The sequence below is a fragment of the Alnus glutinosa genome, chromosome 14 (genome assembly GCF_958979055.1).
Source record: "Alnus glutinosa chromosome 14, dhAlnGlut1.1, whole genome shotgun sequence".
Lineage (NCBI taxonomy): Eukaryota > Viridiplantae > Streptophyta > Magnoliopsida > Fagales > Betulaceae > Alnus > Alnus glutinosa.
In genome coordinates, this window is record NC_084899.1 from 24,948,273 (window position 1) to 24,970,197 (window position 21,925).

At 37.1% G+C, this 21,925-nt stretch overlaps 4 protein-coding genes and 1 long non-coding RNA gene across 6 annotated transcripts; 3 read left to right on the forward strand and 2 right to left on the reverse strand.

Annotated features, from left to right (window-relative positions):
- Positions 1–2,442: 2,442 nt before the first annotated feature.
- LOC133856875 (cytochrome P450 94A2-like) lies at positions 2,443–4,085 on the reverse strand. Its single transcript, XM_062291916.1, has one exon. The coding sequence runs from the start codon at positions 4,024–4,026 to the stop codon at positions 2,482–2,484; it is 1,545 nt and encodes a 514-aa protein (XP_062147900.1). The 5' UTR covers positions 4,027–4,085; the 3' UTR covers positions 2,443–2,481.
- Positions 4,086–5,871: 1,786 nt separating this feature from the next.
- Positions 5,872–10,649, reverse strand: LOC133856625 (probable myosin-binding protein 4). The gene is made up of 3 exons (XM_062291684.1): positions 8,809–10,649; positions 7,149–8,676; positions 5,872–6,332 (listed from the first exon to the last, which is right to left on the reverse strand). Exons 1-2 carry the CDS (start codon positions 10,034–10,036, stop codon positions 7,169–7,171), a joined length of 2,736 nt encoding a protein of 911 aa, XP_062147668.1. The 5' UTR covers positions 10,037–10,649; the 3' UTR covers positions 5,872–6,332; positions 7,149–7,168.
- A 1,703-nt stretch (positions 10,650–12,352) lies between these two features.
- On the forward strand, positions 12,353–13,103 carry LOC133856864 (thioredoxin-like protein CDSP32, chloroplastic). The gene is given in 2 exon segments (XM_062291902.1): positions 12,353–12,784; positions 12,786–13,103. Coding segments are annotated over 2 exon segments (750 nt in total).
- A 757-nt stretch (positions 13,104–13,860) lies between these two features.
- Positions 13,861–21,710, forward strand: LOC133858007 (iron-sulfur protein required for NADH dehydrogenase, mitochondrial). 2 transcript variants are annotated; one of them, XM_062293419.1, is made up of 9 exons: positions 13,861–14,123; positions 14,198–14,315; positions 15,629–15,751; positions 16,909–17,006; positions 19,038–19,164; positions 19,362–19,447; positions 20,126–20,251; positions 20,978–21,175; positions 21,276–21,710. In XM_062293419.1, exons 1-8 carry the CDS (start codon positions 14,097–14,099, stop codon positions 21,143–21,145), a joined length of 873 nt encoding a protein of 290 aa, XP_062149403.1. In that variant the 5' UTR covers positions 13,861–14,096; the 3' UTR covers positions 21,146–21,175; positions 21,276–21,710. The 2 variants fall into 2 exon arrangements, with proteins under 2 accessions (XP_062149403.1, XP_062149402.1); XM_062293418.1 differs by having other exon boundaries at positions 13,862–14,123; positions 20,978–21,710.
- LOC133858008 (uncharacterized) lies at positions 19,458–20,090 on the forward strand. Its single transcript, XR_009898412.1, has 2 exons — positions 19,458–19,712; positions 19,830–20,090. It is a non-coding gene; the product is annotated as an uncharacterized LOC133858008 (long non-coding RNA).
- Positions 21,711–21,925: the final 215 nt, after the last annotated feature.

Sequence of the window (21,925 nt, forward strand, 5' to 3'; positions counted from 1 at the left end):
TGTGTACAAAATATGTATAAAGTATTTGCAAGAAACATATTTCGCATATTTTCTTGGAGAGAGAAACTCTCACTTTAGGTATGTAGGCTTAACCTATCGCTCGTCATTGTTCTTTATGCATGTTTTGCACTGTGATTTATGTAATTAATTATGATTAGTTGCTTTCCATTTCATATGGCTTAAAGTTGGCTCTTTATGAAGAAAAGTTTGGTTCTCACATGCAGAATGTAAACTTTAAAAATTTGTTTTCTTTTTAATTTTGAAACAGTCTGGAAACAACATTCTATCAACACTTTAAAGCACTTTCTCTTGAGATATTTGTTTTCCTGCACACTTTCTCTAGTTGATTAATTAACAAAGATTACAATTATGAGAATAAGTTAGAAACTTTCATGTTTTTAAGTGATGTTTGTGGCAATGCTTATTTTAAAATGTTTATGCTTGATGTTCGGTGTTCTTTAGGACTATTGTGACCTTTAGGAGTCTTGGTTAAGCATGAGATTACGATCTAGTAGTATATATTAGGGTAAATCAAGTTCTAGCAGAGGAACGATCATTTGGTCAAGGCAGAAAGAGCATGATTATAGTGTCACGTATAAAATTAGGATTTTTAGTGTGAAGATATGTCTAATATTAGAGTATGTTTTGCATAGAAGAGAAGTTAATCTTTTGAGTTGTACGAGGTTGAGGACGAGCATTCAAAGTAAGTAAACGCCCATGAAACCGCTAAAGTACTTTGTCATTTAACATGACTATTTATCTATAAACTCTGCATAATTTATGTTGTGAACCTAACATATCAATTCTACAATTTCAAATATATATACGTGATGATGATCTATAATGTGATTTATATTCTTAAAATAACTATATATGAATTATGTATCACGCCATGTACAGTGGATACATATGTATCACGCCTAAATACTTTTATGTTGTTGGCTTTAGATTCAAGGATTATTAGTGACCGACGCAGCCACGTGTGGGTGGTGCACACCTTGCGGCATCATTATTAGTGTGAATCACCTAGAGTCCGGCCACTAGCAATGGCTTGCTATTGTGCTTCATCGGGGCACCAATGTTGTACCAAAGTCCATCGAGACTTGAAAACCATATCAAGATCGAATGGGTAAGGGTTCAAATAGACCATACGGAGGAAAATTATGAGATATGAATGAATATCATATATATTACACATGATTTATGCATTAAAACATTACGTGCCTTGTCCTTGAATTATGTCTTATCCATCTTCATAACGAAGTCCTTTTATCCCAAAAGATGTAAAAATGGAGGCAACATCTGATTCAAAATGCTTCTTAAATTTACGATATTCGAACATTTGATTACTTCTCATTAAAACAGGCTCACTTTGTGGGCTAAGTTCTATTGCTAACATACTTACTAAATTTTAGACTTACGCAGTTATTTTTTTACTTGTAAAACGTCATAGTATTTTACAGTTTAACAAGTTTATTGAGATAATAGATTAGAGCTGTTCACAAGGATGAAGATGTTGAGCGAGAGCTTATAATGATATACTTATGTGTATCTTGTGTATAGTTTCTTCATGATGGTATAGTACATTTGCAAACATATTTATTATATATAGAAAGGTATGAGTTTGTATTAATGATAGAAAAATATTATTGAGTCTACTTGGTTTTCGGCTTAGATCAACATTTTTCGTTTTCCGCTATATTTACTATGATGTGTGTGTGAGTTTGGGTAATACTTCTAGTTAATTAATGTGGAGGTGCTATGATTAACACTTCAAGTTAATTACCACAATTAATTTTGAGCATGTTATAACGAGAGTGGCCAAGTCACTCTCAAATGGCTTGCGAGATGGTTTCAGCAACTCCCATTTTTTCATTTAGATGTGGATCCCTGCCTAGTCAAAGGGGGTGGCTCGAGCCACTGCCACAATTTTTGTTTTCCTTTTTAATTAGTTTTTAAATTTTTAAATTTTTTTTTTTTAGTTTCTTTATTATTATTTTTTATTTTTAAGGAGGCATATAAGCCATGTGACAGTTTCTGATCGGTTTGACGTGTCTCTTTTTTGAAATTATAAACAAAAGTACTATTTCAATATTTAGGCTCAAGACAAGTACCATCTGCCAAACTTTAGAAAACGGAAGATGCCATTTAATAATGGGTCTTTGTACATGTACCTCAAAGCATTTAACCTTAGAAAAATAATTCAAAGTGCTTGTAAAATTTAGAAATTGTTATTTTATTAATATTATTAAGATGCTTATCATGGAGCTACAGATCGAGGTTCCATATCGAGAATACAATAGATTATGGAGGGTTCATATAGAAAATACAAGATATAATTCAAATTCAAAGTTCAAATATAAATAATTATGAAAATAATACCGCTAAACTTAACAAATTCCAGAAATCCTTTCAAACTTTTTTTTTTTTTTTTTTAAAAAAAAAAAAAAAAAAAAAAAAAACCCATATCTACGTAAATTCTTATTCTCTTGCATTCCATTCCCTCTTCACAATCTTAACTGGGAAACCACCTTTCATTTTGGCAGTCAATTGCGGAACAAACTCCGGCTCCATGCCTTGCTTCACCACCGGCACCACCTTGAACTGCGGGAGAAAGCCTGCAAGTACCCTCTTCATCTGCAAGAACGCCATCTCTTTCCCCAAGCAAATCCTCGGCCCCGCCTGGAAAACTGGGTACGTATACGCGTCTCTCCCCATGAACTTCCACTGGCTATTCTCTGCCTCGTCCTTCTCAAGCCACCGCTCAGGCTTGAACTCGGCCCAATCAGACCCCCACAAAGTCTCCAACCTCCCCATCGCGTACGGCATGTACGTCACTCTATTTCCCTTCTTCACCATCGTGCCATCTGGCAAAACGTCATCATTTAGTGCCGCCTTCGTGTCTGACGGGACAGGCGGGTACAACCGCATACTTTCACACAAAGAAGCATGAGTGTACACCATGTCTTTGACTTCATCGTAAATAGGCGCTTTGGATTTATTTTGGATTTCCTTCAGAACCTCAGACTCAACATGCGGGTTCTTGGAAAGTAGCCAGAGATACCATGTCAAAGCCGAGGAGGTAGTGTCACGCCCAGCAAGTATGAAGCTTATCACTATGTCCATCACGAAGGTCTCGTTCGATTGGTTGGAGCTCAAGAACCTTGACAAGAGGTCTACGGAATCGAGCAAGGCATTCTCTTTGTGCTCGTGCTTCTTTTCTCTTATTATGTTCTTGGCAAATTCTTGAACTTCTGACAGTGCGATTCTCAGACGCTTCTCGGACCCAATGTTTAACACCTTCTTGATTTTCCAAACGATTGGGATTAATGCATCCAACCTCTCACTACTGATCTTGACGCTTTCTTCAAAAGCTTGAGCGAACTTGGTTTGTGGAAGAGAGGGCAACAAGTAGGTGGGGTCGAACCCGAAAGCGATTTTACATATGTTATCGAAGGCGAACCTTTGAAGAATGTCTTGGAAGTCTAGGATAGTTCCGGTTGCGGCAGCTGAGGAGAGGATAGGGATGAGGCGGTCAGAGAGCTCAGTTTCCACGACCGTCTCGACGAACTTGCGTAGAGACTTGGTGTTGAACTCATGGCTAGCGAGTTGTCTTTGGAACTTCCAGGACTCGCCGTCCACGTTGAAGATGCCTTGGCCGAGGAAGTCTTTGAGGGTTCGGTGGAAGTCGTCTCCCTTGCCGTAGTTATGAAAGTGGGTCTTGAGGATGTGCTGGACGACGGCAGGGTTGGCGGTTAAGACCTGGCGCTTGGCAAAGTATTGGTGGTGGACGTAGGTGGCGGAAGGTGAGATTTGGAGGATATCTGAGAGCCATTGGAGACGGCGGTTACGGTTGGCAAGCTCGGCCAAGAATGAACCGATTATAGGGTAGGATCTTGGGAGGCTGATGGTGGGTGGTGGAGATGATTGTTTTTTGCGTGCTGAAGCTTTGGTGAGGAAGAGGATGGAAACTATGGAAAGAAGGATGAGAAGAGAAAACGAGGCTAAGAGTTGGAGGAACGACATGGCTAATATATATTTGGAAAGCTCCTTACTCCTTACTGAGATCTTTTATGTGTTTTTGTGGATAGGCATATTTTACAATGATGGGAAAATGGTGTCTGTATTTATAGGGTCGAGTGTTGCTCTTTTAATTTTGTTGTTAATTGTCCAAGTCAATCCCAATCTTTTAAAAGTTAGTGCTCAAGATCATGAGAATCACAATCTTTTATTTTTTCTACCGAAGATATATGACTAAGTTTCTATAACCCAAATGGTGGTTTGACCCAAAAAAATTTCATACAAATGGTCAATTTCTTTTTTTTGTTTTTTTTTTTAAAAAAAATGTTAGAGTTCATTCTAATATCCTTAATTATTAGGTTCTTCTATACTTACATGGCAATCTGTATTTAATAATAATAAAAAAAAATTATAGCGCTGATGAAAAAGAGGGAAAGGGGTTGATATGTGGTAAACTGTTAATATTTTGATGGAAAATATAACACGAGTATCAAAGTGGTTTTTACCCTTAAACTTAAGTACCACCTATAAAACAAATGAAAAATTATGTACTAAATTATGGAGGTATGTCATTGTTATGGCATGAAGAAAGAACATATCTACTAGTGAATTTTTTCTAATTCTAACAACCAAGGAACTAAACCTTGATTAAGAAACGTGCTAATTGGATTTGGTCCAACAACAAAAATGCATTCTACCTCGTGGATTTTTCTTTTTTCCATAAGCTAATTCTTCACACAGACGTGGAGAACTTTCCTGGTAAACATAATCCATCTTCGTCATCGGTGATTGTAAATTTCAAAGGATGCCATATGAAGCGTACGTGAGGGAAACCAGTGACTTCCACGTGCTTGTGGAAAGCATCAAGCCAGCAACCTAATTATAGGAGTGGTAATTCGTGTTCGCGTGTCAAATCGAAATATAGGTATAAAATTATATAGGTCAATTCTAACCCGACTAATTTAATTAAACGGATCAAACCTCTCAATCCTAACTCTCTAGTTTTCTATAGTTTTGTATTGGTTCGTGTTGGGTTCACCACAAATAAAAAGCATCCAACTAGCCTCCTCTCCCTCTCAAGATCATTGGGTCTGGACCCATTCCTGTCCCTTCAAGAAATTTTCTTCCAAGAAGATGTGGAGTCTAAAACTCCAGCATAGGCTCAGGCTAGCTAGCATTTGGTTTGGAGAGTGGCTTGGAACTCCCTTCCAGTCAGGCTCAATATGTTCAAGTTTTCGAACCAGGCTACCCAAGATGATCTTAAGTGCCCCATTTGCGAAGCCCAAACTGAATCAATTTGCCAAGCACACTAGCTAGGTTGAGGACCAAGTCTCTTATATACTTTTGTGCACATTTTATATGATCCTGAAAAGTCTTATCTTTCTCTCCAAATAGAAAATGATGGATTGTTCTTGTTCCTGTACCAAGTTGTTGACCTTTCCTTCTCATCCAAACAAAAATTTGAAATGGGCAACTACATTATATTTGTGCAAGCTTTTGTAACATTCGCATAAGGAGGGTCCTTCACACACCCAAATTCAAACCAGGCTCCTGCCAAACGTCTTCATATAGGACTACGATTTAAGGAAAAATCTTGTCTATTTTTAGAAGAAAAGGATGATGGTGACCACTGTGAAATGAATGCTTGAAGTCATGTACATGTAAATTACAAAACATGCATAGCCCTCTCGCATCCATAAAATCGATAAAACAGCTTTAATGAGAAATAGAGAAGCTACTTTGGACATTTTGCAGAAAAAAGAGTTGTCAATAAAGATAATCTTAAAGAGTATATAAAGTAGGAAAGATAAGGCAGTACTCTAGATACGCTACTTGCATGGCAATTTTGGGGAAAATATCAGGAATTGGCTCGGTGTATATACAATCTCTATAACCACTAAAATCATCATCTGTATGAATTTACAATGGAAGTGGTTTGTTTGCCTATAAGAATAAGCGAACTTGAGAACAAGAAATTAAGCTAAATAGGAAATCATCAGTTTTACAATCTTGTTGTCATTGATATAACAAAATTAGTTAACCCTGACATCTCTTTAATCAAACAAAACCCAGAAGGAAACGAAAGGAAGATGGAAGTGATTACTTCCAAAGTTGATAATGCTATCTCCTAATATATACCATTTTGTTCTTGTAGTACCTGTATGCGTAACCTCATCTTGATTATTCATATTTGCGGCAAACTGAAAACCGAGCCATGACTTCTCTGGTCATTGCACCCCACAACTGGCTGAAAATATTCCTCTGGTTTTGACTTTTGTTTTCTGGTTTCCTCGTAGTGATTTGGTATGCATCTGAAAAATATAATTTAGGAAGTAGAAGAAAAGGGTTAGGCTATAGGAAGATAAGTATGATAAATTTCAACTTGTAGAGATCAAATTTAAGGCAGCAAAAAGCAAAAAAAGCCAATAGCTTTAGGATTAAGAAAGACAATTCTGGGGATATAATATGGAAGTTCATTTGCAAGCATGACAAACTCATCAAATGTGCCTGAAATTCTCAAATCTAATTAGCAACTTGAGGTACACCTAATGAGGAAGAAAGAAAAAACCACTTGTCAGCTCATACTTTATTCGTCTTTAAGTCAAAAGAGTTCTCTTGTCAGCAGTTTTCGGAGAGATCCATTCTTGAATGTGAATGCTATTTCTCTTGTGATGCCAGATAAGATCTCTACTTTCAGACATTATTACAAATCACATGCTTTGCCCATCCCTTTCTAAGGATTTAAATGCAACACTAGTTGCAGCAGTGAGTTTCCTGGTTATCTAAAAAACGTTTTGTTCATGTATGATGGTCTCCTTAATATCAATAGTGAATAATCAAAACAATTGTTAACAAGCTAAGGTAGTTCTGTGTCAAATTGCTTTTACTGACGAGTTAAGCCCTCAAACACTAAAGATACAGAAGAAATTTTCTGCTGGTTGAGAAGATTCTGCACTGAAGTACTCCTATATGTACTTTGGGACAGACATTGATATTTATCTCTGTCATGCAGAAATAAGCAATGCCCTCAAGAAAAAAAACAAAAAACACTATCGTTAAAATCAGATTTTACAGACCAAAATTAGATGTGAAGATTAGCACAACTAGATATTTTTTAGTATGCTTACCATGTCATGATTCATGTCACTCAAGGAACAGATTGACATCTTAATCTTATTCCAATTTTCCTCAATTCTTGCAGTTGATAAGCAATCTCCTGAACAAATTGTAGTCCCTCATTTCCACTTTGAAGGAAGTTAAGACTACGCTCAAGAAAATCATGATCCGCCTCAAGTGATTCCAATCTATCATTAAGGTCTGAGATTTCATATTCAAGAGCAACCAAACCAATTTCTGTTTCGTCCATGGAATGCTTTCGCCCATTGAAATAGAAGAAATTTTTCTCCTTACAAACAAAATGATCATCACCATCTGAAGCAGTTGATCCCTCATGAGAAGTAGAGTTTCCATTAGATAAATGTAAGTCTTTTTTCACATTCAAACAATTCTCTTCCATTTGACCATTTGATTGATTCACCTTAATATTAAGAGATTCTTCCTGGTCATTTCTACCATCTATGAATTTTTCAGAATGTCCACCATAAGGCATGTTGGACAAAGTCCTATCACTGGAAATTTGATAAAGCTTCCTCTCCAATTTCTTCAAACACTCTGAAATATACAACTTTTCATCTTCAAAATCTAAGGAAGTAGTTTCAGCAACAAAAGATATATCACTGTCTTTTGATACCTCAGTCATCATTGACTTACAATGAAAATTGACATTATTTGTAAAGGAAGGTACACTAGTACTCTCCAAAATGACATTTTCTCCTTTCAAATCACTACTTCCCTCGTGTATAATCTCTACCGTTGATTCAATGGGTAAGTTTGATTTACAAAATTCTACCTCAGCTTCCAAATCTTGTATCTCTTTCTCTTTTTCAGCCAGGAGATCATTAGCTCTCTCCAGTGCCTCTACATCATATTCTGCTTGCTCTTCCATCATTCTCAAGTACTGAAGGGCCTCCATATGGAGTGCTGCCTTCTCCTCCTGCAACCTTGTGATCATGGCCATTGCCTGATTTGCTGAAACTGCAGAAGCATTTCTTTCTTCATCTACTTCCTTATACAAAGCTCTAATGCATTTCCTGTCATACTCAACCTGTCGCTTTAACCTATCAAGAAGACTTTCACCTTCAATTTCACTTAAACTTCCATCTAAAGATTCAAGACTTGATTCCACTGAGACCGACTTCTGCAGCATCCGAGTTCCATTATAGCTAGAAGTATCAGCTCTATGTTGTTCATCAAAACAACCAGGTAGTATGGGACTTGTACTATTTGATGATAAGTAAATCTGTTGAGCAGAATAATCATGTGCTGGCAACAGATTCAATTCTTCGTTGACTCTATCTGGTTCCCTCACGGTAAGTTGTTCAGCAACAACATCAGAGGCTTCTCTTTCCTCAAGACTGACAGCCTGCTTATGCACATCACCTGGATCAACAAGAACTGGCTTTATAACAGAAAGGTCATTAACGGCCTGATCACCTTTAACAGATGCTCCAGCTGTTGTACTTATCAACTTTAGCACTTCCTCATACTCATTGATAGATACATGTCCACTGTCACTTCTTCCAGTAACATCTGCCGCTGCAAAGCATTTCAGATAGGAGGAATAAGTTACATGTAAGAAGCTCCACACACACACACACACACACACACACACACACACACACACACACACACACATAGATAGAGGGAGAGGGAGAGAGAAGAGAATACACTTCTCTGCTGATGCTCCATCAGTTGGGGGGCTGTCAGCTAGAGTGATAAGCTCAGCTAATGCAGTAGCATTGGAACTCCAACAGAGAGGAAGCATGGGAGTGCTTTCTGTTGATCCTTCATGAGGAACTTCCATAACATTTGCTAATGGGGGAATGTCATCTAGTGAAATAAGCTCAGGTGGTGCAGAAGGACCAGACTTCTGATTGACTTGCTGCCAATTGACTTCACTCAAACAATGCTCAATTGCTACCCTAGAAGCTAGGAATTTCACGTCCTGATACTTGCTAACATCAGGCTGCACACATGGATCTAAAAGTGAAGGCTTGATATTATAAAGATGGCTCGGCAGTTTCAGATCTAAACCACTGGAAAGTGCTCTGCTTGGAAATTCTGAAGTACATTGAACAGCAAAATCTTCCTTAGCCTCAATTTTTTCACGAATTATACCACTACCACAGTCATCATCAGAAAATGGGAACTCAGACTCAGAATCGGAAGTGATCTTCAGCTTGGAGTATCCTACATGAGACAAGGGATCAAAACCACTGTTTCCTAGATGACGAGATGTCACTGACCCAGAAAGTTTACCCCTTATCTTCTTCAGGCTATTTCGATGTTTTAGGCGGCTACGGCTAGGCAAACGAGGCAAAGGAATGTAAGGTTTAGTAACACCACTCTGACATGATAGTAGTTGGAGTAATCTTTGGGAATTTTGTCTTGATCTCCAAGGCTTATTGCAACAAGAACAGAGCTTTGTGCCCACGGAACCAGAGATAAAATCCTTGCTCAGCATTGGGCTTTGGAAATCATAACCAACAAGATCCATCCCCAATATACCCACCAACAACCTGCGAGTTTCGGGGTTTGATTTGTTCTTCATGGTGAATGACAAGAGACAATCCTCGCATATCCCACTGCCTTCAGCAAGCTTACCATGAATGTGACAAGAAATCAAAGATGATATCTCTGATCTATGGTTGCTGCAAAGCAAATGATGATAAAACTTGGGTTTCTCATTGCCTAAGAGATGATCAAGCCTGGAGCACAAGATACAGGGCGCTTGCAAATTGCAATAACTAGCAAATTTTGTCAGCAAATATGATAACACAGCATCAACAAGCAGCAGAAAAATCAAAAACCATTCACAAGCTGCAGATGACAGAACAGCTGTAAACCCCGGTGCACTCCCTTTTACTTTGATAGATGAAATCCCAGTTGCTGCCATTTCCACCCAAATCGCTCTAAAAAGGCATGAGCTTCCTGATTTGGTATATCAAGGAAGGGTTCTATTGGTGAAAATGATAGATATGCAACTCCTGCAAATCCTCAAAGTTGAGATTCCCATCCTGAACTCAATTGTTGCTATAAGCTTCAACAGCCCAAAGATGGAAAAAACAATGAAACAACTCCGGAACAGCCAAAATGTGACTGTAAGCTTTAATAACCACGGAGACAAGAGATAATAAGACAACTTGGGATTTGGGAACAACCAAAGTAAAAGATAAAATCTCAACTGGAAGGAATATGAACAAAATCGTCAAAAATGTGGGCAGTTGAGTAAAATCCCGAAACCCCCTCATGAAAAAAAAAAAAAAAAAAAAAATTGAAAAAAAAAAAAACTAACTAGGAAAACCCAGTTCCCGGAATCGATAAAAGACGAGGCATTCACAATTGTGCAACACCATCATAGAATCAACCAAAAAGAACAACCCTGAAGAAAACCAGAAAATAAACTCAAACCAACCCAACTGTACGACATAATGACAGAATCAACTAACAAGGAGACAAAGTTAAACAAAGCACAATAAAAGCCTAACCTATTAAATGTGAGAAACCAAACCCAAATTCAATTCAAGAATGCACATTGAGCTATCCACAAACAAAGCTAAAAACCCCATTTTTTTTATTTTTATTTTTTTTGGAGATTTTAACTGGCAACAAATTGTAACATTGGTACCCAATTAAAGTTCTTCCAAAAATAAACCATTTTAATAAGGAATTAAACGATCTACATACGTAAATGAAGATCAAAAGGGTGTAAATAAACACAATGCACATTCCAATCGCAAACAAACTCAAGCAAAAACGGAAGAAAAAAAAAAATTTAGGTACCCGGTCTAGAGCTTGATGAATGAGCCAAAGCGGAAGAGGGACAGTTGCAAATTGTGATAAAAATTGGCAAAAGCAAAATTGAGAAAAAAAAAAAAAAAAATTAAATAAATGGATTAGAAGAAGAGAGCCTGAAAAGAAAAAAAAGAAAAATTACAAGGAGGTCCCTCCCTGCATGCCTGGGAAAGTAACTTGACCGTCGAAACCAACTGTTATTTGCTTGTTTGGTTGCTAAATAAAGGAAACTTCAAAAATATTCAAAGCTGTTTATTTTTTAATTTTATTTTTTTTCTTCTTTACTTTGTGTTTGGGTCAGAAATACATAGAGTGTATTTTAAGGTGACCTCACTGACCTGCCAACAACACCACCTATTAATCTGCCAACAACACCGATTAATACATACATGTGCTACCCTTTAAATCTCTTTTTATGATTGCCTACCTCTCTGTCTCTCTAAACTAGTAAATAAAGAGCTTTCTAAGAGATATACCTTATATTTGTATCATCATTTGGTATTAGAACCATTATCACATAAAAAATGATATAGAATGTATTGTGACTTTGTGGCATAGTCCCGAAGAGTGACCTATATGTTAGATTAAAATGTCTTTATATTATTTATGGGCATAATGTTAATCCATTACATACTAATAAGTAAGTGAAACTGTCAAACGAGAAAATAGTTGTCATCAGGTTAGTGTCATAATGGACTGTTGTGGACATCATTTGTGGAGTGTGATACTATGCTACGATCTTAAGTGTCTTACATGACTTAAGTGCAATCTTAATCATGTATATGTAAGCTGTTTGATACATTCCTCTTGCAAGCCAATTTTTAAGAATGGGTTGTACTTGAAATTTGTATTAATTGACAACAAAATAACACCCTTTATGCTAATAAAACATTGTTGAATTGTACATCGCACAAGCTACATCCAAATTTGGTTGAAAAATATTGGGAATGATTTTAATTGGTTTAATTTCATATCTATTGGTATTTGGTGGATCCGGCTTCAATGCTGTAGTTTTAGCACATCTACGGTTAAAATATGAATGGCCCAGATTTAACTCTTACTTTTTTAACTAAAACTGCGTCGTTTGAGTTTCACAGCAAATCGTCTATTTTCTTTTGTGGCTTGACGCCGTTTGGATAGGAAATAGATAGAGCTCCACATATCGAATTGTCTTCGCCCTCCTACCTTCTACCTGCTCCTTCCTTTCATCGTAGTCTTCTTCTCCTTCTGAAGAGGACGATGAAGAATATTAAGCTAAGGAGATAGAAAATTTTTCAGAGGATGCGATCTTTTTCATGGGAGAGAAGCCGTTTTGAGCCAGCCATTTCTTGGATGACATGTCTGTGCATGCGCGGATAGAGTTCTTTGAAGAGAAGCATCTTTGGTTCTTTCACTGTCTGACCCAAGAATGGTGACGATGCCCTACTTTTCCATAACCGTAACTGGAATCCACCACGGGAGAAGCACAAGTTTAGATGCACATAGAGAAGTGAGCAAAATTGAGAGAAACGAAAACCCAAGAAGCAGAAGATACAGAGATCAGGGTAGTAAAGTATGCAACAAAATTGAAAGTTTCAAAGCAGATTTTCATCAAAGATGTATGTGTGATGAAATTTTTACCTCATCCCTCAGGCAAGCAACAACGCATCCAACAGAGGGCTTGCTTGGCGATGAATTAGAAAAGACAAGGGAGCTTTGCAAGCAAGAGAAAATCGACAAAGTCACACACTTCAGCTTTTACAAGAGCATGGAGAAAATTCATGAAGAGAAGGGGATATGCCCAGACGTGCTTGTGGAAGATGTGTTACGTTATACTACGTACGGAGATAATCATTCTTCTGTGGTACAACTAGCTACATTGTAGGAAGGATGTGGAGAAGCTGATTGAAGATAATAAGGTTGATCATAAACTGATTGTGCATGATGTGAGGTTGAAGCATTGTGGGCCAAGCGTTAAGGTTTATCCGACTGTGATTAAGCTGTCAAAGCAGGTGGCGGACTCGGTGGTGCTTGTGAGCATGAACGGCGATGAGAACGAGAGCCGTATACAGTTCTTGAAGGACATGGACGTGGTGGAGGTGCCTATGTTTTTGTTCATCAAAGACGGCGAGATTTGGGGAAGGTACGTACGTGGGTTCATTCTGGTAATGGACGATCATGTCCACTAGAGTGATCGATGTTTCCCGTGTTGCCACTGAAAAGACACGATTCTCCTACCCAAACGGCGTTAAGTCACAAAAGAAAGTAGACGATTTGCTCTGAAGCTCAAACAACACAGTTTTAGTTAAAAAAGTTGGAGTTAACAGCAGATCTACAGCACTGAAGCCGGATTCGTATTTGGTACCATGCAAGCGATATTCCATCAACCATAAATCATAATGAATCCCACCAAACAAATATTGCAAAAAAATATAGTCATTACCGATAATAAAAGAAAGTGAAATGAAATAATTATTTATATTCTTTAGTTTGGTAATAATGCATACACTTTAATTGGAATCCAAACAAAATTATTAAAATAATTTCACATTATTATTATTTTTTTTAAAAAAAAAAAACTCAAATTATACATACTCATCGAGGGTGGCACAAAGGCTCCGAGGGTGGTGGACTCTTGAGGCGTTTCAAGAGTGGTGCGACCACTTCTAGCTCCATATGAGGTCGGTCAGCAACTGTAAAGTAGGGTTTTGGTTTTTTTTTTAAACAAAAAAAAATTGCAAAAAAATAGAAAATAACAAATGATTTTTTTTTCTTGAAAAATGTAGTATATTCATTTAAGAATAGTTATTTTTCTATTTTTTTTTTTTTTAGAGGAATAAACTCCTACCAAACAAAGTAATAAATAATATATATTTTAAGAATCTATTTTTTTCTTAGTTAAACGACAACCAGCCTTCAGTAATTGACACTGCGTGTCACTCAAACGACGGTCAAATTTTAATAACAGATATTTCAATTCTCACGCTGAAAGCCTGAAATGATAGAAATTCTTTCAGAAATGTGTTTTCATTGAAGTTTTAACTTTCCCTTTAATTTTAGTGAGGCTCGGGGGCTTTCAACAACGCTACGGTGTGGGACTTTGGAAAGTCACAACTCAATAAGAAGCTGCAAGTATTTTTGTTAGCTGTTCTGGAGGCTTTCATCTGGCTTTGAAGGAATTCATGGAGGGGTTCTTCAGGTCCTTCACTGTAAGTTACTTGCTTTACAATTTTAAAATTTTTGTTGTTATTGTTGTTGAAAGGATTTGAATGGGCTTGTGTAGAGGCTTGGAGGTGTTAGGGGTTATTCTAGCGTCAAGAAGGATCTTCAGATTGAAGGGGTTAAGCATGCCATAGCCGTTGCTTCTGGCAAAGGCGGCGTGGGCAAGTCCACCACTGCAGGTACTCTTTTGGGTTTATTGTTCCTCTTTTTTTTTTTTTTATAACATTAAGATTTTTGGTTTTTAAGATATGGGTTATTTGTCAAGATGTTAATATTTAAAGGAGTGAAGATTTTTCTTTTTGACCTTTTTTTAAAAAACATTTACTGGCATTTGGCCTATTGGGTCGTCCTAAATCTGTATAAATTGGGGTCCTTTGATGTGCTTAGAACAATCAGATGAAAATTAGACGTTGGCGTTTTGCCGGAGTTAAGTTCATGAAAGTGTTGACTGCTTAGATTCATGACTCATTGACGACAGTGTTGATTAGTTTCTTTCTCGGTTTAAGGGTCTGGAAATTGTGCGACTTGGGTAGCTTTATGCTTATATACTAGGGAAGCAGAAACATCGGTACTTGTGTGTAAATTCAGTAAAAAAAAAATACGTGCTAGGCAAAACTAAAAATGTGAGTTGATTCAATATATATATATATATATATATATATATATATATATATATATATATATATATATATATATATATATATATATATATATTTTACTTTACTTTGTTCAAGTCTTTTTCTAGTTTTAGGTTCCAATTCGAAATAACTAATTTTTCTTACAGTAAACTGTCGAATCTATTTGATGTTTAGTTTATGATGCTTACGGTTAAGGGCCTAACCATTGATTTAAAAGCTCTAAGACGGTTGGATACTTATTTGGTTAAACCCTTTGCCCTTAGGATCGTAACATTTCACCGTGCTTCCAAAATCGATGTTCATAGTGGCCTACTCTATCGTCACTGACCCGATGATATACTTATCTCTATTTAGCGGCTTCACTCATCTATCAGTATTCAATGAATTAACACTATGCTCATACATAATACCAAGACATTTTAATCCAGCTATAGGTCGTTTCCTCCATGACTCAAACCCGTGACGTAGTTTTTGCTTTAATATCAGTTGTTAAGGGCCTAATCATTGATCCAAAAGCCCTAGGACTGTTGGATACTAATGTGGTTAAATCTTTAACCCTTAAGATTGTAATACTTACTGTCAATATGAGGTTTGACTGCATCCTTTGCGAGGTGACTGAAAAAGGAGTGGTGGTAGAAATAACATGGTCAAACTAGCACAACACATACGTTTTAATTTGGCATCTTTGTAAATTTGAGTAAGAGTAATGAATTTAAAACATCAGGGCCTTCCTTTCTTTTTCTTCTATTTTTCTTTTTGTTTGAATTATTATTTAAGCAGGAGAAAGCACCTACAATTACTTTCTTTCTGGCTCTACTTGTGTTTTGGGCTTATGCATACTGATGGGCTTGCAGTTAACTTGGCCGTTGCACTTGCTAACAAGTTCCACCTGAAGGTCGGTTTGCTTGATGCTGATGTGTATGGACCAAATGTTCCTATCATGATGAAGATCAATAGTAAGCCAGAGGTGACTGAAGGTACTTCTTACTTTTAATATCACCTAAGGTGCTATAGAATTCGTTGTTTGTCAATTTTGGAATGTCATATGAGCAGATAGCACATATCCACTATTTCAATGCTGTTGAAACAGGTCAGGGATACTTGTTGGTTGAGTTAGTTTTAGTCATTATAACTCGGCAAAATGACCCCGTAACTTCGGGAGAAGGGGTGCTCTCCTATCTTTTGATTAGGAAAGTGGCACATACCAGGGCGTAGCAATTGTTTATTAATAACACAGGACTTTGCTAAGTGGTAACACGATGTATAGAGTCTGACACCTGCCCGGTGTTGGAAGGTCGGAAGGAGAAGTGTTATAAGCTTTGAATGGAAGCCCCGGTAAACGGCGGCAATAACTCTAACTGCCCTAAGGTAGCGAAATTCCCTGTCTCATAAGTAGCAACCTCTAAATTCTGCCTTATTCCATTCTATGAAATCTAGAAGAACTTCTGCAACCTTATCTCTTTCCATTGGTCTTTCCCTAGCGGCATTCCGATAGATCGTGGGAGATTTGAACCTACAAACTCGAGGAGCTCCGCGAAGTGGGGGCACGAAGGGGCCCAATGTCGACTCCCTAACGGAATGCACTGAGTTTTAGATGTATACATAGGCAAAGCCGTGTGCAATGAAAGATGCAATCTTTTTATGTTTCACCAATACAACCTTTACAGTACCTATTTTTTGCTAAAGTTGTCATCACCAAGCAGTTCCAAATTTCATTTTTCTGGAAATGCCTTGGACCATCTGGTTTTTGTAGAAATCAACTTACAGTAGGTGTGAAATTACTTTTTGTGCTAATATACTTGGTGATAATAAAATCTGGGAGGAACAAAGTGTGAAACATTGGGCTTTGCATTGATGGACAAACAAAATGTGATAGAGGGAATAGATTTTGGGACAAACCACCTTCCAATCAACTAGATGACATTTGAACTCATCCCCCATGGCACGTTTTCCCATTTTTTGTTTGTTTAAATTGATCATCTAAGTATATTATCCTTCTTCTGAGTTCATGTTGCCTACCTCTATGCCTTTATCTCACCTAGTTCTGACCTCAATATAAGTAGGCACCCTTTCACAGCCTGCTTCTTAATTACTACTCTAGAGATCATTCATTTTGTTTGTCTTTCTCTAGCAGATAGGAAAATGGTTCCTCTTGAGAACTATGGAATCAAGTGTATGTCAATGGGATTGCTTGTGGATACAGATGCTGCATTTGTGTGGAGAGGTCCCATGGTATGTCTGCCTAGTTATTGTTGCCCTTCTTTTTTGTCCTATCTTGCTTGAAGATGCATTTGTTTCAACTCCTTTTTTTATCTTCCAAATGTAGATGCTAATGGTTTGTGCTTGTGTATACTCATTTTGAAGAATTATGTCATTGATACTATAATCCCCCAATCTAGTAAAGCTTTGGCTGCGGATGGATAATATGGCCATACTGGTTTAATTTGGTTTTTGGATATCTCAATTAAATTCTTTCTTTATGCTTATATTGTGTTGGTAAAGTGGGCTGTAAAGCATTAGGGTGATTGTTTAAAAATAATTTTTTGTATGTAGTTAACTTGAATGGTGCACCCTTGTGTCCTTCTAAAGGAATTTACTAATCAAAAGAAAAATAACAAGAGGATGAGTAGGGTAGATTTATGAGCAATTACATGGAACATTTTGTTCTGTTTATCTTCTAAGCATATATAACTGATTACTAATTAAAACAGTTTTCCATCTTTTAGGCAGATGTAGAAAATGTCTCATTATTAGAATTTACAGTTTGTTGTTTTAGTGTCACCGGATAGTAAGGGAACATTGAATAAAACTATTATAAATTAAAATGTATCCATAAGTTCCCAGCTTTATTGTGGCATGTAAGGGAGGTTTAAAATATCTTATTTTCTTAATATTAACAAAAATAGTGCCCCAAATGAGAGAGAGAGAGAGAGAGAGAGAGAGAGAGAGAGAGAGAGTATGGCCTCTTGGTTTGGTAGCTATGGAGTTCAGCTCAGGAGACGAGGTTGCTGTGCGTTATTACTTTGGATGGAGGGCTTGGCTTGGTGTGATGCTGAGCTTGATGAGGGTGGTGCCTGGCTGTTTGATTTTAAAGCAGTACAATGGTGACAGATTGGTGGCAGTAGTGTGGTGTGGTGTTGAAGGGGTTCCCCTTAGCAGCAAGCCTAATCAATCTCCATCCTCTATCTCATATCTCCTTGAAATTCTCAGGGAAGAAATGAAGTAATGTGTGGAACGTGGCAAAAGCTCCTGTTATATTTTCCCTCATTTGGACATCAATTAATTTAACATGTATAGTTGAAAAAAGGATCCATAAAGCCTAGATTTATTTAGTTCGGAGTAAGGCTTAGTTAAGTTGAGTTGAGTTTGGAAACCAAGTAATGGAAAATCGTGGGATCCATTTGGCCCCCAAAATCCATGAGGAAAATGTAGCAGTTGCTTGTTAGTGCTGATGATGATGAAGTGTCAAAAACCTGCTATGAGCAGTGCCCTCTGTGTGTTATGGGAAAAGTGCAGGGGGGGTAAATTGTAATTTCCACTTTCTATTAATTATAAATTTATGATTCATGTGAATTTGGACATTCTTATGCAGAGGATGTAAAAATCTTACTCTAATGAGAGGGGATGAACACTAAATGTATGTGAAACATGGAAGGAGTAGAAAGGCCAAGGTAAAGATAGTGTCAATGCTTCCTCATGATGAAGTTGGAGTTCCTATTTTCTTCCCCTTCTCTTTTCCCTTCAAGTTGGAGATTATTGTTGGTTAGGTGTTAGCAATGGTTCAGTAATGGAGTTGAGGCAAGATAATGATTCAGTCACATCAGAAATAACTTGTCTTCTTCTTCTTTTTTTCTATTCCTTTTATTTTTATTTTTTATTATTGCGTCAAAATGATATTCATTTGATGACAGTCATATGGTAATTAGTTAAACGGCTTGTTTTATATTATCATGCTTTCTTTTTTTTTTTTTTTAAGTTTTCTATGTGAGTTTGACGTTTTCAAATTTGACTCTAACGGCTTTAGTTGTTCATTGGACCTTTATATGTAGATTCGTAGTCTGCAAATGATTACTTATTATGAGAATAATTTGACTTGGCTTCATGAAGTTATTTCTTTTCTTTTCCTTGTTCTTTTTTTCTTTTTCCAGTCAAATGGATTCCCAAAAAGGGGCTGCAACCTAGGAGCTTGAACTCCCAAAGAATCTGCTTCATACTGTTCTTTCATTGCATATAATAGAAATTGGGTTAACAGATTTCTTGCAGGTAGGGAATGCGCTTGGAAAAATGGTCAGAGACGTGAACTGGGGAAATCTTGATATTCTTGTAATAGATATGCCCCCTGGCACTGGTGATGCTCAGATAGCTATTTCTCAATTGCTGCGTTTATCAGGTAGTTGACTAACTTAACAACATAGCTCTAGAGGCTTTTGAGTCTATTGCATTTATTTGCTGGTTGCATGTAAGTGCAGCTAAAATCAGATGTCATAGTTGTTTGTTAAGTTGTTGCATTCCTTATACATGCATTGTTGATATATTTCGGTGGGAGTATTTCTTGATTGTCTTTAACCATTGTTGCTTTGCTGGCAGGTGCACTAATTGTTTCAACTCCTCAGGATGTGGCGTTAATGGATGCTCGTAGAGGAGTTAAAATGTTCTCTAAAGTCCAAGTTCCTGTATGATCATCTCTTGTTCTCTACGTCCTTTTTTTTTTACTTCTCCCTCCCTCCCTCCCCCTCCCTTCATCATGTTAGACTGTTGTCTAAATTGCTGATTTGTCTGTTTGATGCATTATTATCTGTTTCGGTCAAGTTTGAATGTCAAAGTGGGTGCCCAGCGTCAAAATGCTATGGGTTGCAAGATCTCAAGTTCATGTGATTCAAATATGCTCAGATTCTTCTCCATTTGCTGAAACATTAAGTTACTGGTCCAAGTTACAGAGTAATGTTCTTGTTGCAATTTAATGGTTTCTAACATAACATTGTGGGTTAGGAAGGTCAATGGTTCAAGTTATGGTTTATCATTTTAGAGATTTCTTTGTTGCGCATATGTTACTAGGGAATGGCATGAGGCATGATTGCATTATCTCTGATGGAAGGATGCAGAAACATGCATACATGAAGAGTGCATGCACATAATTTCATGCAACATGGTGCTGCTCTGTATTTGTAAGAGATTGCTAGGAACTGACAACAATTTTTTTTTTTTTTTTACTTATTTCATCAAGCATTCCTGCTCATCTGATCGTTTGATTTTTTTTCTTTTCTTTTCCTTAGCAGAGTTTTAAATTAACTTGAAATGAAGTAAAAGCCCATTAATCATCATTTATATCAAAATTCTGATTGCTGTGTCAGATTTTGGGATTCGTGGAGAACATGAGCTACTTTAAGTGTCCACACTGTGGTGAACCTTCATTCATTTTTGGGAAAGAAGGAACTCGGAAGACAGCTGCTGAATTGGGCTTGGACTTAGTTGGTGAGGTATGTTAGTTCTATTTTTTCAGAGATGTCATAGTAATGTTGACTTTTCGTATGATCCTCTGAACTTGATTCTTCCTGTTTTTTCATTTTTTACTATTTGAACTTTGTTCCTTTCCTGGTTGGAAGCTTTGAAGTTGAATAAATCAGTGTCAATCTAGGCCTCAATTCATTTTCCTATTCTTCTTAAAGCTTTATAGTTTTTCACACTGGGCTTTGAAAGCTCTCTTGACCCCAAAAAAATGCTGTTGCATTGAAACCTTGACCAGGTCAGAACATGCCACCAATTGGCACCAAATATATACCCATTGTTCAAAGAAAACCCACCTCAACCTTTTCTCATGCAGTTAACATGTTGTAATTCTCATTTCTACTAGCGTTTGAAGTTCAATATTAGTGCATCACTTCTAAAAGCAGACACAAAAAAAAGATAGGATAATCATATTTCTCACAGTATAAATTCTTGCTGCTAAAGGTAAATGAAAGAAGTTAGATGATCCTGTGACTATTTGGGTTGGAATGAGTGGTAGGAGATTCCAATATTTTCTTCCTTTCTTGAACTTTATGACAGCCATATGCATCTTGAGGATGTATTATTACCATGGTTGCCCCATATTATATTATATATTTTCTGGAATGCAATTAATGGATGTAGTTGATGATACCACCTGTGTCTCACTGTAATCAACTGCGAATCTGATCTAATCAGTTTGCATCTGACTGTTTCAGATACCATTAGAAATAGAGATTAGAAAGGGTGGTGACGAAGGTGTCCCTATAGTAATATCAGCGCCTGATTCTGTCGTCTCCAGAGCATATGGTGATTTGGCCCAAAAAGTTATCGACAGACTTGAAGAATTGTCTAAGGAACAACCCCGTCCGGAGATTTTGCTGTGAAATTGTGTGGTTGACATAAGAAACTAAAAAGCACCTCCTTTACCATGATCTGTTTCAGATTATCATGCTTTTTTAATTTGCCCCAGGTCGGATGATGGTTTTTATCAATGCCTCTTGAATACTTTTTAAGTGTACAGGAGCAAAAATGCCAGGAAGCCAATTTTGGTGCACTTCACAGCAAGTTAAAAGAGAGCATATGCACGCACCTGACCTATGTGGAACTGGGAAATTTATCTTGAAAGCTTGGAACCCATAAGTTTTTAAGAACAATGGGAGAGAAGCAATGCATGGATAAGTTGGGGGATAAACATGGGAAGAAATACTTTTCCATTCTTTTTCTCATTTTAGATGGCACTTAATATCAAGTAAGGCTTGCGTCCTGTGTTTTGTGCGCTTAGGGGCGCAAGCTAGGGGTGCCACATCAGTAATTGGAGATTTGTGATACTCTAAGCTTACGTCATGTGCACAGACGCGACACAAACCACGTTTTGCTATCTCATTAATGTAGAGAACTCTTGTCGACTTACTAGTCAGGCTATTGTTTTAAATATACATTTTGGGACAACTCTTCTTTTTCAAGTTTTGGTAGAGATTGAACTTTTGAATTGGAGAGAGAGAGAGAGAGAGAGAGAATCTACAAAAGAATGTGTAGGGTGTATGGAGATCATTAGAAACAAGAAATGCTTTATACTTACCCCCTATCAAATTGCTATGCAACTTGGATGCCTTTTGTTATGAGATCATAGCCATCGACCTAGAATGAAGAATATATTCTTAAAT

Bases quoted from the DNA above. Each gene is read 5' to 3' on its own strand.
- LOC133856875 (XM_062291916.1), bottom strand. From the start codon at position 4,026: ATGTCGTTCCTCCAACTCTTAGCCTCGTTTTCTCTTCTCATCCTTCTT.
- LOC133856625 (XM_062291684.1), bottom strand. From the start codon at position 10,036: ATGGCAGCAACTGGGATTTCATCTATCAAAGTAAAAGGGAGTGCACCG. The intron at 8,677-8,808 runs GTATTCTCTTCT...AATGCTTTGCAG, and splicing joins TGGAGCATCAGCAGAGAAGT to CGGCAGATGTTACTGGAAGA.
- LOC133858007 (XM_062293419.1), top strand. From the start codon at position 14,097: ATGGAGGGGTTCTTCAGGTCCTTCACT. The intron at 14,124-14,197 runs GTAAGTTACTTG...GGGCTTGTGTAG, and splicing joins GGTTCTTCAGGTCCTTCACT to AGGCTTGGAGGTGTTAGGGG. The intron at 19,165-19,361 runs GTAGTTGACTAA...CTTTGCTGGCAG, and splicing joins TCAATTGCTGCGTTTATCAG to GTGCACTAATTGTTTCAACT.